Raw genomic sequence first — 21,455 nt, 5'->3', positions numbered from 1 at the left:
GCATTAGAAAGTATCCAACTGTATCCTGTGGGACTGGAATTAGTCTGATTAAGTGTAACTGTGAGATGTGGGTCTTGAGAATGGGGTCATCTCTTCTACTAAATAATATCTTCCAGGTGAATTACTTTGAATACAGTTTCCTTAATCTGCATGGGAATAAACTAAACATTTATACCTTGGGAAATTTAGCTACAATTTTCAAATACTAATGGAGTAATGTATCTTCTTCATGTAATTTGGGATGTGGTTAGCATAAAGTGGTAGTTTTTTTTTCCCTAAGCAATAATGTTGTTAAGAAGCACTTTTAATATACTTTTCATCTTCAAAGTTCTTTAGAAACTAAATAATTAATCCTTTCAACATCCCTGAGACAGAGGTATTTATCCCTTACAGATGGGTAATGGGGTAGGGGAAAGAAGTGGTAGATATTAAATGATTTGCCTCGGGCCACATAGAGATTCAAGTCTAAAGCCAGGATTGAATTTGAGAATTTCTAGTTTTCAAACCAGAGCTAGACTTTACCTGATTATAAATGATCTGTACTAGGAACTTTTTCTGATCATGTTCATACATGATAAAAGGAATGAGATTGAATTTTTCTTTTTTTCTTCCTTCCTTTCTTTCTGGTAAGGTTATGGTCATAACTGTGATTGTAGCACAGAAGTAAATTATGTTTGCCTAAGTAATGTCCACAACCTTTATATATTTTTTTTAAGGTTATACTCTACTCATATCAAAGGAGATGTAAGTAAATATGGAGCTACTGGGACTAAATGTTCCACAAAAAAATGAATTTGTGAGAATTAAGATTTTTAAAGTAAATGTTTATAAAATTACTATCTTTCAAGAATAACCTTATTTCTTCTATGATCAGGTATTTAAATCCAGGTTTCTTTTTCAATGTGCTTTCAATAAACACTTGTAAAAACTTGTTTCGTCTGGGTAACTTGGAAAGGCAAGCTACGTTTCAGAATGAAGCATGGCAAGAGATCAGACACTGACAGGGACTATGTACTGAGATTTCTACATTAAAGAAAGTTCCACTTCTCTCTCTTTGAAAGTCAACTTAGAATGTGGCTGGTAACCAGCAATTCTAAAGCATGAGTACCATTTCAGTCAGAGGTAATTAAGAATATGAACAGACATAGAAGCTGTAAAAATCTGAGGACATTTGAAAATGTTCAATTTTAATAAAATAAAGAAACCAGTTATGACAAGGGGAGAAAAATTGCTACTGTGCAGCTTTCCCAGAACTTAGGGCCTAAAATAGGCTTAGTCTACCTGTACTATTCCATAATTCACTTGAAAGAACACTAGGAAAAAATATAATTTAAATGATGTATTAGAGAAAGTACAGTTATATTTGAAAGGCAATTTAGACAACTGTCTAAAAAGAGGCTAAAATGATTAGAAATGCTTGGCAAGATAAGTATTTGGAGAAAAGGATCTACATTATGAGAAAGAACATATTACTGGGTAAAAAAAATAGAATGGGAATAAATCAAAGAAGAAAACATTAAGATTATATCTGAGGATCTTTACTTTTTTTTTTTTTTTTTAATTAAAGAGTCAACAGGTATTTGTTAGGAATGTTTTGAGTACAGACTTATTAGCTATAAGGAGTTGATTCACTTGGAAAACAGAGAGAGAGAGAGAGAGAGAGAGAGAGAGAGAGAGAGAGAGAGAGAGAGAGAGAGAGAGAGAGAGAGAGAGAGAGGGCAAGAAAAAAAAAAAACACTTATTTAGTTGAATATTTCATATAGAAGAGGGACAAGATGTGTTCCAATTGGTATCATGGGAGTGAACTAGAACTAAATGGCAGGGAAAGGAAAACTTAAGTTTCAACATAAGGAGGAATTTTTAAAAATTAGAAAAGATTTCTGGTGAGGTAATGAGTCCCTTATGAGTGTTCAAGCACAGGCAAGATGAACATTTGGTTGGGAATAATGTTTTGAGTAAGGACCAGACAAGAGAATTTCTACTATCCTTTCCAACTTTTAAGTATCCATAAATTTGGCTTCTAAGGTTTTAAAACATTTTAATATCTTGTGTTTTAATGTTTCCTGAGTTTTTTGATAAAGGACATTTGGCCTCTACCATACACATATGCACATGGAATAAATACTATTTAAGGGGACTGAATAGGCAATGTGCCAACTGCAAAACATTTGGAGCCCTGACCACAAGTCAACCCCATATGTTACTTACTTCATTAGCTTCTGCTTTTTTGCAGAATCCTTGAAACTTCTGAATTCCTCCCCTGCTTTGATCTCAAAAAACTGGGGCTTCAACACTGTTTGCTGATCCTCCTTGAACCTTTCCTGCCACCTCAGTTTTTCCTCTTGGCGGAGAAGCTTGCGCTGTTTCCTGACCTCTTCAACCCAGTCTTTTTCATCATCTGAAGTCTCAGAACTTTCTGCATCACTTGGTTTTCCTTCCGGTTCTTCCTCCTCTTCCTGAAGACAGAAATAGTTAGAGGCACTACTTTTTCCCCGAAATAGGAACTAGTTCTTTTTTAAATTAGCATTTGCCCAATTAGAATACGTGACAATTTCTACTATGCCCCAATTTTAAGAGAAAGCTATATTAAATAAAATATGCCAAATAAAACAGTTAGAACTGTCTAAAATAAATTATTTCTCAGCCATCTACAGTTCCTACTTGTTCTACAGCTTAATTGTATAAAAATTCTCATTAATTTGAAATTATAGGTACATTACTTGTTCAAGAAATTCCTGTTGCTCTAAGAGTTTTAGTTTCTTTTTTCTTTTTTCACTTAGTTTCGAAACAAGTGGATTCAGAAGTCTAAATTCTTCACTCTGTTCATCCACCTGGAAATCAGGGTTCTCAAACATAACTTTGAATCGATCATCACTGAGAATGTTTGGTAATTTCTGTGAAAGAGAAAGAGAGAAGTGATTGGCATATTTTAAGTTCAGTTTTAGAAAAATATGGAGCTGGATAAAATCACTTATAACAATTTTAATTATAAGTTTTAATGATAATATGACAAAATGCTACACATGGTCAACATAAATTAATTACCAACTTCTTTAGAACTAGTTTCAAGAATTTCCCAAATGTCCCTAAGTTTTAAATACCACCACTGAAATAATTTATCAACTTCTTAATGAACATAGTTCAGCCTTCACTGATCAAATCTAACAATTTTCTCCTGTGTAGGGGAGTTATTTTTCAAAACCCTATTAATGGGGGAAAAAGTATTTTTTTATGAATCATGAAATTTCTGATGCAATAGCAATCAAATATTGCATTAAAAGGAGAGTTCAGGATGATAGGAAAAAAATCATACAGATACATGGAGTTAGAAATATTCCACACAAGCAATTTTTCCTATTTATTTTCAGAGAATAGGGTATAAGGTTCTATCCATTCTGTACTGAAAAACATTGGCAATCAGTGAGCAGAGTATTTGTAGATTCTAAAGTATCATATTCTCATCAAGTGTTGTTGGTACTATGCAAACCCTTGGGGAAAAAAAAATTGTTTTAAGTATCCAACTGCTCCTGATTCCAATTATTTTTATTTTAATTTAGATGAAAAAAAAAAATTCTAAAATACATGTGTGTACAAATGTGTATGAATGTGTGGTGCATGCGTTTAAGTATGTATATGTATGGACATATGTGTGTATATATCCCTGCTTCCTTAAACAGATGATGCTTAGTATTGACTAATATTTAGTATTCTGTAATGTTTACTTAATAACTCAAGGTCATAATTATTAACATTCATTACAACAGTGATACCCTCAGCATGTACTCTTATGAGTAGGACTACTAAACTTGATGCAAAACCACCTAGACCACTATACATTATGAATTCTTGCCGTATTTCCTTGAAGTGCTCATTGGCTATCATATATTACTTTTTAACTGCTCTCAGTTTAAGTGCCTAAGGCATTCCTTATAATAGCAGCAGCAGCAGCAGCAGCAGCAGCAGCAACAGCACCACCACCACTGATAAAACTGCTTTGAATCTACTGTGTGCCATAAAATCATATTGCTGCATCTGTTAAAAATACATGTAAAACTAGCTAGAATGGTTCTAAAAAAAGATGTTTCTTATGAATAAAAGCATATAAACTTTTTATCTATTTTGACTAAATGAAGGGTTGTTTTGTTTTATTTCCTAATTTTCAACTATGTTCCAGATAGGTGAGGTGCTATTTGATTAATTCGGATCCAAAGAAACAACTGACAACAAAACATAAGCAGCTTGTTTTGTCACCTAGAAAATACATAAAAGACAGACTGAACTTTGTGAAATTCCACAATGCCAAGTAATTGCATATTTTCTAGTCTCAAATTCTTCTAAAAAAGCTTTTAAGATCACCTCAACTAAAAATGAATTCTACTTCTGAAATTCTGCATCTCATTTTGCTCTGATCTCTTTAGTGCACTTAGTTCCCATTCCATATTTGTCTTTTAATCAACATACAATTGGACAGAAAAGTTGATGTCTTATCTCTTATTCTAGTAAAATGCTTTGCAAATAAGAGTAAAATATCTATTGACAGAAATTTTACTTCGAAAAAACCAAGAGTCAGTGAGGTAAAATAAAATCAACATTAAATCAATTAATAGTACAGTCATAATTAAACCCCAAGCCTCCCATTAATTCTGTTCCTTTCTACTATGTAACACATATTTTCTTAAGAAAATAATAAAAATCCAATTAAATGATGAACAAAAACTTTAATATGTCGACTTAATGAGTGGCACAATCATTATTTTTAGCAAAAATCATTATATCAAAAAAATATTCTGAGAGCTATTTAACTGGTATTCTTTAATCATGGTGCTAATAAGATATGGCAGCCTTCAATTTGTCTGGAGATTTTAAAAAATCTTAAGACCATTGTATTTTAAATGAAGATTTTAAAAATGAAAAAAATTTTTTTCATCCAGTTGCAAAAATATTACCACTCAGCTTCTCCTCATCTAATTATTTGTTTATACAGCTGTCTTGAAAACCTAAAGATTAAAGTTAGAAATATTTTCCAGTTTGTGGATGGCCAGTTTACTCAACACAAGAGTAAAAATTTAAAAGGAAATATCCCTGTCATTAATGAAAAATTTATGCAAAAAATTATTTTACAGTAATTACAACATATAATACATGGGAGATATGTTTATATGAACTGTGAATTAAGTGGTTGTTTTTTCTACTTTCTCATATCCTTTTATATTCGAGTTTTATTTATGAACATTAATCAATTAAATCATTACACAGTAGATGAGCATAAAGATTAGCACTTCCCAGTTAGAAAGGTGAAAGCTAAAAAACGATAACATTTTAAATGTTCTAATTGATTTGGCTTGAAATAACAGCTCACAAACATTAGTGTTCTTTTTACCTCTGGAGTGATGATTTATTATTTTGATAGTTGAAAATGGTGTTTAATCATCTCTGAAGCTGTCTGCACAGCTCATCATAGATATCCAGCCAAGAAACACTCATGGCCTAGAGATATTTAATATGACAATGTCTGCCATTAAACATGACAGAAGCTGCAGGAACAGATCAGTCATACACTGTACTGTAGCACAAAGATGCCAGCTATTATTCTCATTCTAATATCAAAGATAAGCCAAAGAAAGGAATGCACAGATACACAGATATTTCTTTCCCCCCTCCCCCAGGCTGGGGTTAAGTGACTTGCCCAGGGTCACACAGCTAGGAAGTGTTAAGTGTCTGAGATCATATTTGAACTCAGCTCCTCCTGAATTCAAGGCTGCTGCTCTATCCACTGCGCCACCTAGCAGCCGATACACAGATATTTCAAAGAAATTACCTAAACTACTTCAGTGGATAGAAATGAGGAAAAAAATGTCAGCTTTGGAAGTTACACATTGAATTTATTATATATTTAAAGCAAATTCTACATAATAGAGATTAAATATTTTGTGTACAATCCTCAGCTGTTCCAAACTATATAGAGAAATGCTCATGTTTTTGGTGTTTCATTGGAATATAAAGAAAATATAGTAGAAAAATTAAAAAGGCTCACACCTGAACCAGTTTTTATACTTCTAGTGACTTAGGTGCTAAGCTCAGAGTTGGTTTTTTTTATTTAATTAAATGAATACTCTGATAAAGAGATAGCTTAATAGTTCATAGGTAAGACTCAGCTATCTAATTCAATCATTCAAATATTTATTAGGTGTGTATGTGTTCAAGGCAGAAACTTGTCCAACAACTCACATGAGTGCCCACATGGGCATTATCAAACTTTCCTATTGCTGTGAGGACATTGTTCCTAATCACTCAGTCTTGAAATATCTATGTTACTTTTCTTCTACCTCAATATCTCCAACTCCATGCAAACGGTTACACTTCACTATGACTTGAATCCATTCATTCCTCATTCACAAAACAATTTAGTCTTTCAGCTATTTTTCTAAGTTTCTGTGTCTGTAAAACGTTTATGACACTTTAATACTATTCCAGAGATAGTTGTGAAGATAATCATGTTATTGTTGTATAGATAAAATGGGATAGTATATCTGTAGTCTGTTACATAAAATGGCAGATATAATGATAATAACCCTATTGTTTAAAATCTCAAATGAAAGTTCTTTAATATACAGAGATTACATTATATACAGAGATATCATTAGAGGACTTTCAAAAACAGTGGATTCTCATAGGGAATGAGGAACATCAATAGAATTTTTCTGGGTCATTAGCACTGGGTCATGAATTCATGAACTGACTTGGGTTAGCGAGCTATCATAAAGCTAAATCTCTTTTTTTTTTTTTAAAAAGCACCAGCCAGTATAATGATATCTTACACTAGAATTTTATATGGCAGACCACACTGCATAAAATACTACTAATAATATGCAAAAAATCTGGATAAGATTTGCTGTTTGATGGCAGACCAAAAGAATTTCTAAGATCTTCATCACCATCCCCCATTCAAACTACAAACAGCAGACAGATAATTTCTTTAATGAGTTACTGTTAGAGAAGCTGGAAATATATTTATCGTACTCAATTATTCATTATAGTGAACTTGTGGCAACCCAATTTATAAAGCTCTCTTAAGTCTAGACCACCAGGATAGAGCTGATAGGAAGATGAAACTACAAGGATACAGCAGGAAAAATATTAAATTGAAGAGCCAGACAACCTCTGTTCTGCTAGCTATGGGGTCCCAGCCAAGTCACAACATTTAAAGGCCTCAGTTTCCTCATCTGTAAAACTAAGTAATTAATTAAATGATCTTCAAGGTTCCTTACAGCTCTAACCTCTGATTATTCATCAGGGCTGAAAAGTACACAAAGCAAACAATTACTAAAATGAAATTTTAATTTGCGTGGTCTTTCCCCCAAAGTCTAAAAGGCCACAATAACAAAATAGAAAAAATTTTGCTAAGGACAAAGAAATACAAAATTTTTCTCCAGATGATGTTATGTTTCAGAAATATGATAGCATATTCATCCAAATTTAAATTTAGTTTTGGAGAGTATATAATAACACTTTCTGGTTAATTACAATTGGTAGGATTTTTTGGTTTTGTTTGTTTTTATTTTTAGTTTTGGTGAGGCAATCAAAGTTAAGTGACTTGCCCAGAATCTCTCAATAAGTATCAAGGGTCTGAGGCTGGATTTGAACTCAGGTTCTCCTTACTCCAGGACCAGTGCTCTATCCACTTACCTGTCCCAATTATAGCTGTTTAGTTTTGACTGGCATTAAAATCACACTGAATCTTTTAAGCAAAGCAAACAACCTAGAAGCTCTGGTTGTTGGCAAACAGTATTTACATGACAACTAGTTTGGTGTTACTATATAATATGCATGTTTAAATATATGTTAAACACACCTACAAATTAAATTTGTAGACCTGTTAAAACTATAAAGATATAAACTACCAACCGATTTTTGCAAATGTTCAAGGAATAGTGTTATAAAAACTACTAGCAGAAAAAAGGTCACAGCAGCATTTCTGGGTAAACACCTAAATTCTACTCACTTAAAAAAAGCTGGATGTAGACTTTTAGAATTCTTGGAATATATTATTATAAGTAACTTATTTGACTTTAGAAGAAAAAAAATGTTCAAAGCACAAAGGATATGCAAACAGAACAAAAGAATAAGAATAAAAAGTGTTAACACTAAAAAACTGGGAATAGTGAATTTGTGAAAACTGATTGGAAAGAGGAGCAGAAGTATACTTTAATATTTTAACAAAAGTATCAAAGAATTACAGAACTTGAAAGTATGAAGCTTAGCATCTAGTCCAATTCATAGCTGAGAAGAATCTTCACCATAACTTATCTAGCCCCTGCTAAAAGATCCCCAAGATGAAGGAACTGACCACCACCTTTCAAGGCAGATTCTCCTACTTTCTCTAACTAGAATTTCCTACTATCAGGAAATTCTTTCTGCAATCAAGCCTAAACTGACTTCTCAAGCAAGTTCTATTGATCCTGATTCTACCCTTGGGTCAAAAAGAGCAAGTTCTAATCACTTATCTTCAAGGACAATTTTCAAATATCTGATAAGAACCAACTTATCAATCTTCTCTAAGCTAAACATCCACTAATCTTCGAAGGCCTTCACCATTGTTTGCCTTTCCATGGATACTTTCCAACTTATCAATGTCCTTCTTAAACTGAAGTAGCCAGAACTGAACACAATACTACAGATGAGATCTAATGTAGAAAGAGTATTATCTCCTTTATCCTTGGGAGGCTGTGCTCATGCTGCCCAAGATCACTTTAGTAGCTTTTGCTGTCCCACCAACAGAGCTAAGTCCTGCTGAGTTTGAAGTAAAAAAAAATCACTAAAACTTACTTAGACAAACTTCTGTGTGAGGGAGACATATATCCAAATTTAAGCTCTTACTGTCATCTCTACAGAATTTCACCATACTAGTGTAATATTCTCTAGCCAGTTAGGATCTTATGGATCCTGACTCTGTCATCCACTGTAGTAGTGAGTCTTCCTAACTTCATATCACCTGCTAACTTGATAAGCATTGCCATCTCTATCTATGTCAAAGTTACTTTTCAAAATGTTGAATAAAGCTAATAACACAAATTCTTTAAGAACTCTACCAGAGATCTCTTGCCATAATGAAATTTTTACTATTAGTAAATGTTAAAATTGACCATCTATTTAATTATGAATCCATCTAATCAGGTTATTATCTAGTCTACATCTCTCAATCTTCCTCAAGAATAGCATGACGTCCTTTATCAATTAAAGAATTTTGTCAACCTGAACTAGTTATGTTCTTGGATCGAGATTATATAACATGAAGTTTTCTGATAAGAAGTTTCTTTTACCACAGGACAATTAACTGGTTACAGAAATTATGCAGTAAAGGGAGAGAGTAACAAAGTGATCATTATAAAAATAAAGATTGCCTATTTCGTAAAAAAGAAAAAAACCCAAAACATTGTGGTAGGAAAAAATAAAGCTAGGTAGTTCTGACCAGATCACTAATTTAGATTATCACAAGGAAATCAGAAAACTTCTCAGTAGCAAAAAACAGATGTCACAAAATCCATATGGTCCTCTGAAGATAGGCCTCCATTCAGATCCTATTTGAATTCTGCAACTATAGTTCTAACAAGCATGAGTTTTATGAGTTACCAGACAATAAAAAACCATGGAATTAGTGGTTTAGAAAGAGCACTGCTTGAGGCTAAGACACTGAGACAGAAAAGAAATTAGAGATCATAAAAAGGAAAGACCAGAAAAACTATAAAATATACTCACAAAAACTGAATAAGCACACAGGAATATAACACTTAGCATTGGAAGAGATACTAAAGAATCCATTTCAATCACACAATTTGCAGAACAACAACAGATTTACAGAGGATGGAAAGAACTTGGTCAAAGTCATATAGGCAGTAAACAACAAAGCCAGAATTTGAGCCCAGCCAGGTCTTCTGTTACCAAATCTTGTCTTATAATCACAATACCATAATACTTCTCCTAAACTTTAGCTATCTGATATCATGATTACCTTTACACACCCAAAAGAAATTAAGTTAGATTCAGTACCTTCAGTCTATCAATGCATGAAATTCTGTGCTCTACTTAAGAGAGCTATCAATCCAAAAACAGTTAACAGTGGTAAGCTTGAAGTATATGGAAAATGTCTTTACATTCAATTGTTCATCAATGATTACTGACCTGATGAAAAAAGAGTTCTAACCTAGTGAAAAGATGATGGAATAAAGGCTAGGAGGGAATTCACCAGTACTTTCCTAACAACATTAAAATAATGCCTCAAAATGAATTCTGCAGAGACAAAACCAACAAAAGGATGGGATAAAACAATCTGACAGCCCTAGTGAATTTAGAAGGTTAGCAAGAAAGTCTCACTGAGATTGGAGCGCAAACTAGTGCAGGCAGAATTTTGCAAGTCAACAGAAAACTCTGTGACTAAACCAAATGGCATAGTTTTTGGAGTTCTGAGCCCATAGACAGTAAGGGGGTTGAAAAACTGATCAAAAGATTACGAGGAATTCTTTATTGGCAGTGGGATCGGTTGTACTGCCCATATCTGAATGTTCTCGTTGGCAGTCCCAGAGCACTAGTAGGAATGGGGACCCTAGTCGCAATTCCAAGCAGAAGACAGTGCTTGTGGTCACTCAGACAAAAGCATGGAGCATACCTCTCCTTATATCATAATACCTTAGAAGAACTAAGAGATTGCAGCTCTCCTGCACTTCTCACCCCGCTGCAGTCTACTTTCGAAGCTAAATTCAACTTTAGCATAAAATCACAACTCAAGAAAAAAGAAGAAAAAATGAGCAAACAACAACAAAAGAATCTAACCAAAGAAACTCACCATTTTGGTGAGAGAGAAAATCCAAAAACACAAAATTAAGACAGTAACAATTCAAAGAAGCTACATGCAAAGCCTCAAAGAAAAATGTGGATTGTTCTCAGGCCATGTAAGAATTTAGAAGGGGGGGGGGGGCGTAGCTAGGTGGCGCAGTGGATAGAGCACCAACCAGCCTTGAATTCAGGAGGACCTGAGTTCAAATATGATCTCAGACACTTAACACTTCCTAGCTGTGTGACCCTGGGCAAGTCACTTAATCCCAGCCTCAGGAAAAAAAAAAAAAAAATCCACTAAAGAGAAAAACTGTTTAAAAAAGCAGAATTGAGCAAATGGAAAAGGAGGTACAAAAGGCTCACTGAAGAAAAAAAATTGTTAAAAATTAGAATTGGGCAAGTTTGGAAGCTAATGTCTCCATGAGGCATCAAGAAAGAATAAACAAAATCAAAAGAATGGGGGAAAAAAAAACAGAAGAAAATGTGAAATTTTTATTGGAAAAACAAAAGACCTGGAAAATAGATCAAGGAGAGATAATTAAAGGAAAACTTTTTTTATTTTCTACAATGAAAAATGATCCTATGATCACAAAAGAAATGACTAGTCTAGGTCCAAAATCCAGGAAGAGATGACTATTGGCAATGAAAATAAATCTTAATATTCTAATGATAAATCCACTATCTAATGTATTCTGGAAGTAACATAATTTTTAAAAACAATATCCACTGTGGACTCCCCCATTCATACATAATTTTACCTTAAGTTTCTTTTTCCAAACAGACCGCTGCTTTTCTTCCTCTTCTTCCATTAACTTGAGAGCCAGTTCTTTGTTAACCTTGGGAAGTTTCTATTTGAAAAAGGAGCATAAAGATGTTTAAAAATATATTTCATGGACACTTAAAAATTAGCTTTGAGGAAACGATATTTGCATCTATGAGTTCATTAGCATAGGAAATTCCCATGGCAGAAATTTCTTCCTCCTACATAAACCAGGAACTCTTAGAGAATTACATGGGAGTAATGAAAAGTTAAATTATTTGATCATGTTTGCAAACTGTATGTCAAATGAACTTTAACTCATGTTGTCTTTTTTCTAGTAACTTAAAAAGATAGCTTTTAAGGGAACAAGTTTATAATAAAGGTAATTTTTAAACTTAAAAAGGTAAAATTACCCACAACTATTTTTTATTAATCTGTTGATTACAGCAGGAATTAGTTTAGTCCTGACACACCACATTTTAGAAGTAAGCTTCCAAAAGATCTGTTGATAGTTTTAAAAGACCTTACTCCTCCTCTTCCCCAATTTCTGTAGTCCAAGATACAGGACAAACTTAAAGAAGCTGAATATAGCCTAACATAAGACAATAGGTCTGAAACATATTATGGGGCAAGAGAGGCCATACTCTTCAGAACTCTCGAGCTTCCAAAAGGAAAACTATGAGAATCACCCAATTCTTTAAATAATGTTTCCTTTAATGTCTGCTTAAGAACTGGAAACTGAGTGGATACCCATCAGTTGGAGAATGGCTGAATAAGTTATGGTATATAAATGTTATAGAATATTATTGTTCCATAAGAAATGGTCAGCAGAATTTTAGAAAGACCTGGAGAGATTGATGCTAAGTGAAGTGAGTAGAACCAAGAGAAAATTGTAAATAGCAACAACAACAAAAATATGCAATGATCAATTTTGATGGATGTGATTCTTTTCAACAATGAAGTGATTCAGGCCAATTTTAACAGACTTGTGATGGAGAGAGCCATTTGCACCCAGAAAGAGGACTTACTTACACACTTAGTAGATCACAACTTAGTATTTTCACTTTTTTTTTGTCATTTGCTTGCTTTGTTTCTTTTTTTTCCCCTTATAGATCTGATTTTTCTTGTGAAGCATGATAAAAGAACTGCACATATTTAATATATATTGCATTACTTGCTGTCTAGGGAAGGGGATAGAAGGAAGGAAAGGAAGGAGAAAAATTTGGAACACAAGGCTTTACAAGCATGCATACAGAAAATTATCTGTACACACTTTGAAAATAAAAGGCTATTCTTTAAAAATAAATAAATAAATGGAGTTTGCTTTTTTTTATTCAGCTTTTTAGGTTATAGTATGAAATCAAGTTTTTAAAAAATTTACTCCATTCTATCCCATGTAATATTTTAATAACTAATAAATTGTGAGTGAAGAAAAATAGGAACATCTTGAAACAACTTAAAACACAAATTATTTTTCTATTTCTTCTAAATGATAAATAACAAAATTGCCAAAAATTTCTTATCTACAAACATGCATAAGAGGCCAGTTACCAGTTATTGTTTGTAGCCTTGGGAATTTTTGTCATGGCCAAAGACAAATGTACTAAAATATCAAAAGAGCATAAGAAATGACCATTGTGGAAACAAACAATAACAGCATAGAAGGAAAAAAAAAGAGAAAGGGGAAAGGGGAAGAGGGAAAAGTAAAAACTCACAAGGATTATCAGATGTTCTTAGAATGAATTAAAATCATCCTCTCTTGGCAGATTTCCAACGTCATAAATAGATATTAACTAGAAAGTATACCCACCCACAAAACTAAAATATGATCTTTAAATAAGCACATTCAGCTAAGTGGTGCAATAAATGGAGCAACAGATCTAGTCAGGAAGTCCTGTTCACTATGCCACAGGACTCCTATATAAAATAATAAATACATAGTTTTTTAAAGATGTCAATTCTATGTCATATAAAAACAAGCAGTATAATACATGATAAAAACCTAAATAATACAAGTGTTGTGAAATACAATCTTGTTTTTAAAAAGGAATGCTTCCTTCAGTAAACTTCAAAAGTGGGAATATTTACCTTTAACTTGACTCTTTGTGCACGAGTTTCTTCTATCTTCTGTCTAATTCTATCTTTCCTGTATTCTTCATAAGCAAATGGATTTACCATCAATTTCACCTTTTTATAAGAAAAATTTAAAGACAGGCAATATAACTAACAGGCTTTGGAGGTACAGAACAAAGACATTCTTTAAAACAGCATACTATGAAAATATGTATGAGAAAATATATAATATATGCATATGCATTTATAGTTTCCTACTTGAATTCATGTTAATCATATGTTTACCTTATGATAAAGTCTTATATCCATGAAAAAACCATGCATATATGCCCGGAGTAAAGGTGATCCAATGAGGTGTGTAAGACCTAGGAGGAATAAAAAAATTCACTTAAGAGAAAAACACCTTATCTAAATTTGATTACAATATCACAAATCCTGTTATATGATTTGATTCATTTACTTTGTATTAGTCATAAACATTGCTATACCTTTATATGAAAGGAGATTAAAAAGCTCTATATGTTCCTCATCCCACTAATATAAATTAGTTATTTTAAATATTAAGTAACAAATGTAATAGTGAAAATAAATCATCTTGAGTTAAGTAGAATTTAGGATGTTGTACTTTGGGATAAGCAAGATATATCTTTTTAACAAATACTTTAGTCATGATCTAAAAAAATAATTTTAAAAAAAAGGAAAGTCTATGACTTGCTAAAGTTTCATATTTATTGAGTTTTGAAAGTGAACAAGATAAAAATCTAACTCTATTATTCTCATTATCTACTTCTTTCTTCACATGAAACTGAAGTGATTAAAAAAAAAAAAATAAAGCCATGCTAATGGGGTCAATCAGTCAACAAGAATTAAGCTAATTTTGTTCTGTGCTAGACACTGAACAAGGACAAAATTTAAAGTATCTTCAAAGATCTTACATTCTCTCAGGGAATGTGTGCATGTGTGTTCATTCAAATATATACAACATAAATACTAGGTAATTCAGAAGAGATGGAATGAGAGGTTGAAGTCCATTAATAGCTATAGAAATCATTTAGAAAAGGATTGTGCTAAGCAATGATGGAAACTAGGGCTTCTAAGAACTACATTTGGGGAAAGCTGGAAAACTTTCTGAGAAGAAGAAAGAACTGGTGTAAAGGCAAGGAGAGAATTGAGGAACATGAAAAAAGCCAGTTTGGTTTGACCATAAAGTATCTGAAAGGAATTATGTATGATAGGCTTAAATGAGAAATAGAAGAGTATGCATTTGACTCCAGAGGCAATCTTTTCCTTTCACCATGAAACTCCCAGAATGTTGTTGCCTCTTCCTTCTCATCTCCCATTCTATCTAAACTATAAATAATCTGGCCCTTGATCCAGCCACCCTACTAAAGTTATGCTAAGTTTAATAATCATTTCTTAGATACTAAATCTGAAATGCTTTTCTCTCTTTACCATTCTATGTACTACCCCCTCACCCGAATAGTCTTTTCCTCCTAGACGTAAGCCTCCTAAGCTTTTCTTCCTTGTTCCTTCTACTTATCTAAGTGCATCTATCTTCTTTTAAGCATCAAATATAACTGTACCCTAAAGTTCAGATTTTGGTTTTTTTTCCCTCTTCTCTCTCTACTTCTCTCAATCATCTGATCACCAAGAGTTTAATGATCAACTTTACAAAGACTACAAAATCTATATATTTAGCTCTACTCTCTTGAAATAAGGATCTGAATTTCTAATCATCTGCCTTATCACCCACAAAAAATTAACACAGCCAAACCAAAACCTTTTCAGCTTCTTCCCAAGCTCATCCCTTCTTCTAAACTTGGCTTTTTCTATAGACAACAATAGTGTCTTTCTAGTCACCAAGATCTGAATTATTGTTATGACTGAATCTTTTTTCCCTCACCACCCACATCCAATTAGTCACCAAGTCTTAATCATGCTAACTTCACATCTCCCACATCTATTCATTTTTCTTCATTCACATGGAGACTGTTCTAGTTTAGACTCCCATAATTTCTTCCCTGGACTTCTGCAATAGCTACCTAATTTGGTCTTCCAACTGTCTGTAGAAGGAATTGAGAGGATTAAGATAGCAAGTGGCTAATTGTGGAAACTTAGTGAACCAAACTGACTTCATCTTATGATTCAATTCTGGAGCTAGCTCAGTTCTCTCTCTAATTCAATTATGGGTCTAGTCCAAGTTGTCTTGTAAGGAAATGTTATTAAAATATGGGGATTGAAAGAAAATCTTGTTCCACTGTTTGAATCTACAAAAGCAATACAGAAAATTGTTTTTACAGATAATTGGAGGATAATATTAAATAAAAGGAGAAAAGAAAAAAGAAAAAAGTTTTGGTTTAAGTTGTCAAAATTTTACAAAGTATAGCTTATACAAACTATAGGAGATAGTACAATCTATCCTATGCATATGATGACAAATCCTGTCCCTTGACCAGAGTGCCTAATTCTCCCCAGTGGTAATGTGATCAGCTCTATTTCAACCTTTAAATTAATATAAATATGAAGCCATGTGATAAGAAGTCTCTCTGTCACACAAAAACCATTGCTCCCCAAAAGAAGCTAAATTCGGACCAAGAGAAACCATTAGAAGATGAAGAAGGCTGATGCTAAAAAGTTCATGGGCTAAAGAAAATTATATTTAATCTCCTCACGATACATTTGTTACTATTTCTTAAAACTCAGAAATAAGAAAATTAAAACAAAAAATTATTGCTTTTCTAGTTATCCCAAGAGATTTTAATGTAATAGGGATATTTTTTTTCCCCTTTAGATACAAAGGTAAAATGTATATTACTTTTTAAGAGTTAAAATTCTGTTAATATCTTTTATTTTTACATTGTTTATTATACCATGCTGGGAAATGAAGGCAAATAATTGCTGGGAAGAGCTAATCACGTTTGAGTTTTGCCTCTGAAAGCTATTGGCTATGTGACCCTGGGGAAATGGATTAACCTCTCAGTATTTTAGACAGATAACTTTCTACAACTAAAATTTGCAAAGAATGTGTTGACTTTCATTGGAAAAGGGAGTTTTCCCAGCAGATGTTCCCTGTATCATTTAATCTACAAGTTTCATATAGCTAGTATAGTGCAGCCATATTGAGCATAGAGTAGCACTGGACTAAATATTTATTCATACTGAGAATTATTAAGGATTAGTTATAACTTTTGTGCTATTTTCATAGCGATGAAAATAGGCCCAAAATCTTAAAGGTTACTGATAGTACCAATGGATACATATTTGGGTAGAAGTTGCAAAAAAAGAAGTTATTTTTATTGTATTAGGTAAAACTCCCTGACAATTAGAACTGTCTCATGAGGTGAGCTCCTTATCTTTCATTAGACATGCTCAAGCAGATTCTAAATGATGCTTTTTATATAGAAGGCAGGAAGTCCTGAGTTCAAATTCAGCCTCAAATATGTAACTAGCTATATGGCCTAGGAAAATCAATTAACTTCTTTTGACTTAGTTTCCTTATCCATAGAAGTGGGTACAATATCCCACAGGAAAATTGAAATATAAAAATAGATATGTTAACACTTTGCAAACCTTTAAAATACCATGTAAATGGTCCTTCCTACCACTTACCTTCAAAAAGTCATCTCTTATTAAAAAAAAAAAGGAAAAAAATAGTCAATCAAAGCTAATCAAGGACAATTATTATATGTGTTTTACATTCGTTGTCACCTGCTCCTATAAAGAATACATACTTCCTTATATTTAACTCTTAACAATGAGCAGAGTAGTACCTACATTTTCTTTTCTGCCTGTCTCTTTCTACACACACACACACACACACACACACACACACACACACACACACACGGATATATGTATACTTACAGAGAGACTGAGTCCTAAACAAATAACTATTAATAGATTTGTATATTTTTAGAATAGTTCAAAAACAAAATGCAATAAAAGACTGATCTAGCCCATTGTAAAAGTATCCAATATTAAGTCAGCCAATATTTTCAAATTTAGCACTCAGAAAATAAAAGACTATTTTTATCATTCTGGAATTAAAAGAAAAGAAGCTGGGGCAGCTAGTTGGTGCAGTGGATAGAGCACCAGCTCTGAAATCAGGAAGACTTAAGTTCAAATCTGACCTCAGACACTTAATACTTCCTAGCTCTGTGACTCTGGGCAAGTCACTTAACTCCAACTGCAAAAGAAAGAAAGAAGGAAAGAAAGAAGGAAAATGCAAATTGTGAAAAAAGTAAAGAAAAATGATATGCTAAAAGATTAGGTGTGATTAAAATATAACTTTTAATTATCTACTAATAGCTACTCTAGTTTTATCCACTAGAATATTATTTTTAAGACATTCATACAAAGAAAATGAAATTTTGTTCAAATCTGTGATAACGATCCTCAAGTTTTCTCATTCTGAATGACTTATTCCATTTTTACTCTACCTATAATTTTGTCAGGAAATATGTTTTCTTTAATGCAGAAACAGGAAAGATATTACTTAATGTAGTGTAATGATGTATTTTAAAACCTGGTTTCCTCAGATGGCATATCACTCCTTACTTGGCCAGATTTTTCTTTTTAAATGCCAATGTAATTTCAAGTATTTACTCAACAATAAAAACCTTAAAATATTAACTAAGCTAGAATTACAGTAATTAAAATTTTAATTGTTAAAAAATATCTTAAAGTTAATCTTAAATCTAACCCCCAAAGCATGGATATCCTCTATAGCAAAAATGTCAAATATGTGGTCCATGGCACTCCTTGGTATGGTCTGAATCAGATTAAAATATAATTAGGAAATACTTTAAAAAATAAATAAAATTAAATGAAACACAGATAATGGTAATGTGATTTCCTAAATCAATATGCAGTTTTTAGAGATCCTTTTCTATGGTTTTGTGGCCCCACTTCTATTTGAGTTTAACATTATTGCCTTAAAGGATCTGAGGGGTGTCATGTACAATCTATTTGAGCATGTCCTTGATACTCTTACTATGAATAAATATTTAGTCCAATGTTACCCTGTCCTATTATAGAATCCTAAATGATTAGTACTTCAGGGATGAAATTAAAATTAGCTTCAGTAGGACCAGAAGAACAATTTAAATCGTGACCATAATGACAAAGAAAAATAATACAATAATAAAAACAAATAATGTGAATGAAAATTCATAATATTAAAAGACTTCCCTGAATAAATAAACAAATTCAGATAAATAACCAATAGTGGTTATAGACTGAATGGTGAAGGGTTCTTCCCACCTATCAAGAGAAGTAGTGAACAATGGATAGAAGTCACCTTCATATTCTCAGATATAGCCAAAATATTTCTTTGTTTTTGCTGGCTATCATGTTTTTCTGGGAGAGAAGTAATTGGGAATTTTACAGTATATGTTAAAAAAAAGAAAAGAGCAGGAATTAAACATCTTAAGAATAAACAAAAATATTACCTATATCTATTAAATATAATTTCAAAAAAGTTAAGGCTGAATCCCAAGGCCAAGTAAGAACTTCATTTCTGATGATGTTAGAAAAGATAATAAATATGACTATAATCTATACAGGAGAGCATATTATTTCAGCTGAGAATATATAGCTACTCTCTGCCCACATCAAAATATCATGGAATTGGGGCAGCTAGGTGGCGCAGTGGATAGAGCACCAGTCTTGAATTCAGGAGTTCAAATCTGGTCTCAGACATTTAACACTGCCTAGCTGTGTGACCCTGGGCAAGTCACTTAACCCCCGCCTCAGGGGGGAAAAAAACATAAAGGAATTATCAGTAATTACTTATATTTAAAACTTGACAAAGAAAAAGTGAAATAAAATAGACAAAATAAACATTTTGACCATAACTTTTTTTTTTTTTTTTTTTTTTTTACCTAGATTGTCAAGATCTTTTCTGGTGACAAATTTGTAATCATCATAAACTGTGCTTTCTGGATTCTCTTCTAATTCTTCAGTCAAGTTGTCTAAGAATGAACACCATCTAGGAGCAGGACCCAAAACCTGTGAGTATACATGACAATAAAGTTAGATAACGAACAGTTACCCTGATGCTTGACAAAAATCCTATGTTCCAGTCAAAGTGACAAAAATTTATTAAGTGACTAATAAATATGAGGCCTAGGTTTGTACCCAGAAGGGGTACAAAGATAACTATAATAGTTCTCTACCCTTCTAGAATTCCCAGCAAGAGGACAATAAGACATCTTTACAAATATCTATAAAAAAGAAAAATAAAATAAAGAAACAGAAAAGGTTAAAAAAAAAATCATGCAATTTCTGCAGAGAATAATCACTTGAATCTAAAAGGACAAAAAAAAAGCAATGTAATCCACTAAAGAGACTAATAAAATGGAAGACAGCATTGGTGTTCAAATCCTGACTCTGTTACTTCTGTCTATGTGAAAGTGGGAAAGTTGTGTTACCTTTCTCTGTAAAATGAGAGGACTGGACTAGATGACCTCAGAGGTCCTTCCCAGCTCTAGATCAGTGACCCTGTGGTGTTTTGAGGAAGAAGCAGAACCCGAGCTGGGTCATGAAAGACAAGAAACATCTCAGCAGTTGAAAACAGAAAAATTCCATGAGGATGAGTAAGCCCATGATCAAAATATTATGGGGTAGGGGAAGGCTACATGGGTTCAAGAGTGATCTGGTAGTCCAGATGAGCAGAAACAGAGCTCCAACTGACTAGAGCCAGAAGAAAGCCTTAATTATTAATCTATGAAATTTTAATTTTATTTATATAAGAAACAAGAAGACACTAAGTGTGTTTTGGGAAATTTACTTTGGCAGCCATTTCAAGGATGACTGGAAAGGATAAGACTGAAATTCATTAGTTATTAAACTATTGCAATGTTCCAGGTAATAAGGAGAACCTAAAACTAGGGCAGTGGCAATGGGAAAGGAATAGAAGAGACAAATTAAAGAAACGAAGGAGCTAACACTAGCAGGATCCAGCATCAAATGAACACAGAGAGGTCTTTGTTTTCATATCTATTTGCCTAATTTTCACTTCTATGGTGTATCTAACCATTAGCAAAGCCCCTAAAGTATAGATTTCAGCCTGTAAGAACTGAGCCCAAATTATGGATCAAGCCTATAATCATCATTATCATGATCATCGTCATCATCATTATTATTAGTATCTATGGTAACTGCAAATGTAACTCTAATTTTCAGAAACTCCTTTCCTATGCAAAAGAAATTTTTGTATTAAGTATGGCTTACTAAAATCTTTGTTGCTTGTATGTTGAATAGTTTTCTTTACAAGGCTACTTGCACCTTGAACATTTACTTCTTAGTCAACAAGTACCTACTATCTGCAAGATTCTGATGATACAAAGAAAACTGAAAAGCTGCTGCTCTTAAGGCACTTACAATCTGATGGAGGAGATAACATAATTATGTAGAGAGACAAAATAAGTGGAAGACACATTGGAACTGGATTCAGAGAAAAGGCATCAAAATGAAGGAGGCCTAGGAAAGTCAAGAAGCAAAGGTGGGACTTTAGCTGACATATAAAGGAAAACAGGGAAGCCAGAAGGCAGGCATGAGGACAGAGAGTTCAGGCATGGGGGAAGAGTCAGTGAAACATTCAAAAGGCTGGAGACAGACTGTCATAGCATGTCAAAAATGAAAAAGATCTTTTCTTCTAATCTTTGCAAAGGGTTTTGTCTCTTTCTCTGCTCTAAGACAACAACAGATCCTGTCAAGTATATTCCCAAGTTATTTATTAGTATATAAATGAGTAAAATGCCAAACCTCAAATAACCACAGACTGTATATC

General features: G+C 33.0%; 1 protein-coding gene across 1 annotated transcript in view; it reads right to left on the bottom strand.

Moving 5' to 3' along the window:
* NOL10 (nucleolar protein 10) overlaps positions 1–21,455 on the bottom strand; it is a 142,990-nt gene that overhangs the window by 9,779 nt on the left and 111,756 nt on the right. Inside the window, exons 15-20 of the mRNA XM_074288237.1 lie at positions 19,546–19,672; positions 13,949–14,028; positions 13,679–13,777; positions 11,589–11,678; positions 2,721–2,894; positions 2,209–2,456 (exon numbers count right to left, since the gene is read on the bottom strand). Coding sequence (XP_074144338.1) covers positions 2,209–2,456; positions 2,721–2,894; positions 11,589–11,678; positions 13,679–13,777; positions 13,949–14,028; positions 19,546–19,672 — 818 coding nt within the window. The remainder of the gene's footprint in view (positions 1–2,208; positions 2,457–2,720; positions 2,895–11,588; positions 11,679–13,678; positions 13,778–13,948; positions 14,029–19,545; positions 19,673–21,455) is intronic.

The sequence above is a fragment of the Sminthopsis crassicaudata genome, chromosome 2 (assembly GCF_048593235.1).
Source record: "Sminthopsis crassicaudata isolate SCR6 chromosome 2, ASM4859323v1, whole genome shotgun sequence".
NCBI classification, from domain to species: Eukaryota; Metazoa; Chordata; class Mammalia; order Dasyuromorphia; family Dasyuridae; genus Sminthopsis; species Sminthopsis crassicaudata.
The sequence above is the reverse complement of the archived record's forward strand: the minus strand, read 5'-3'. Positions and strand labels throughout refer to the sequence as shown.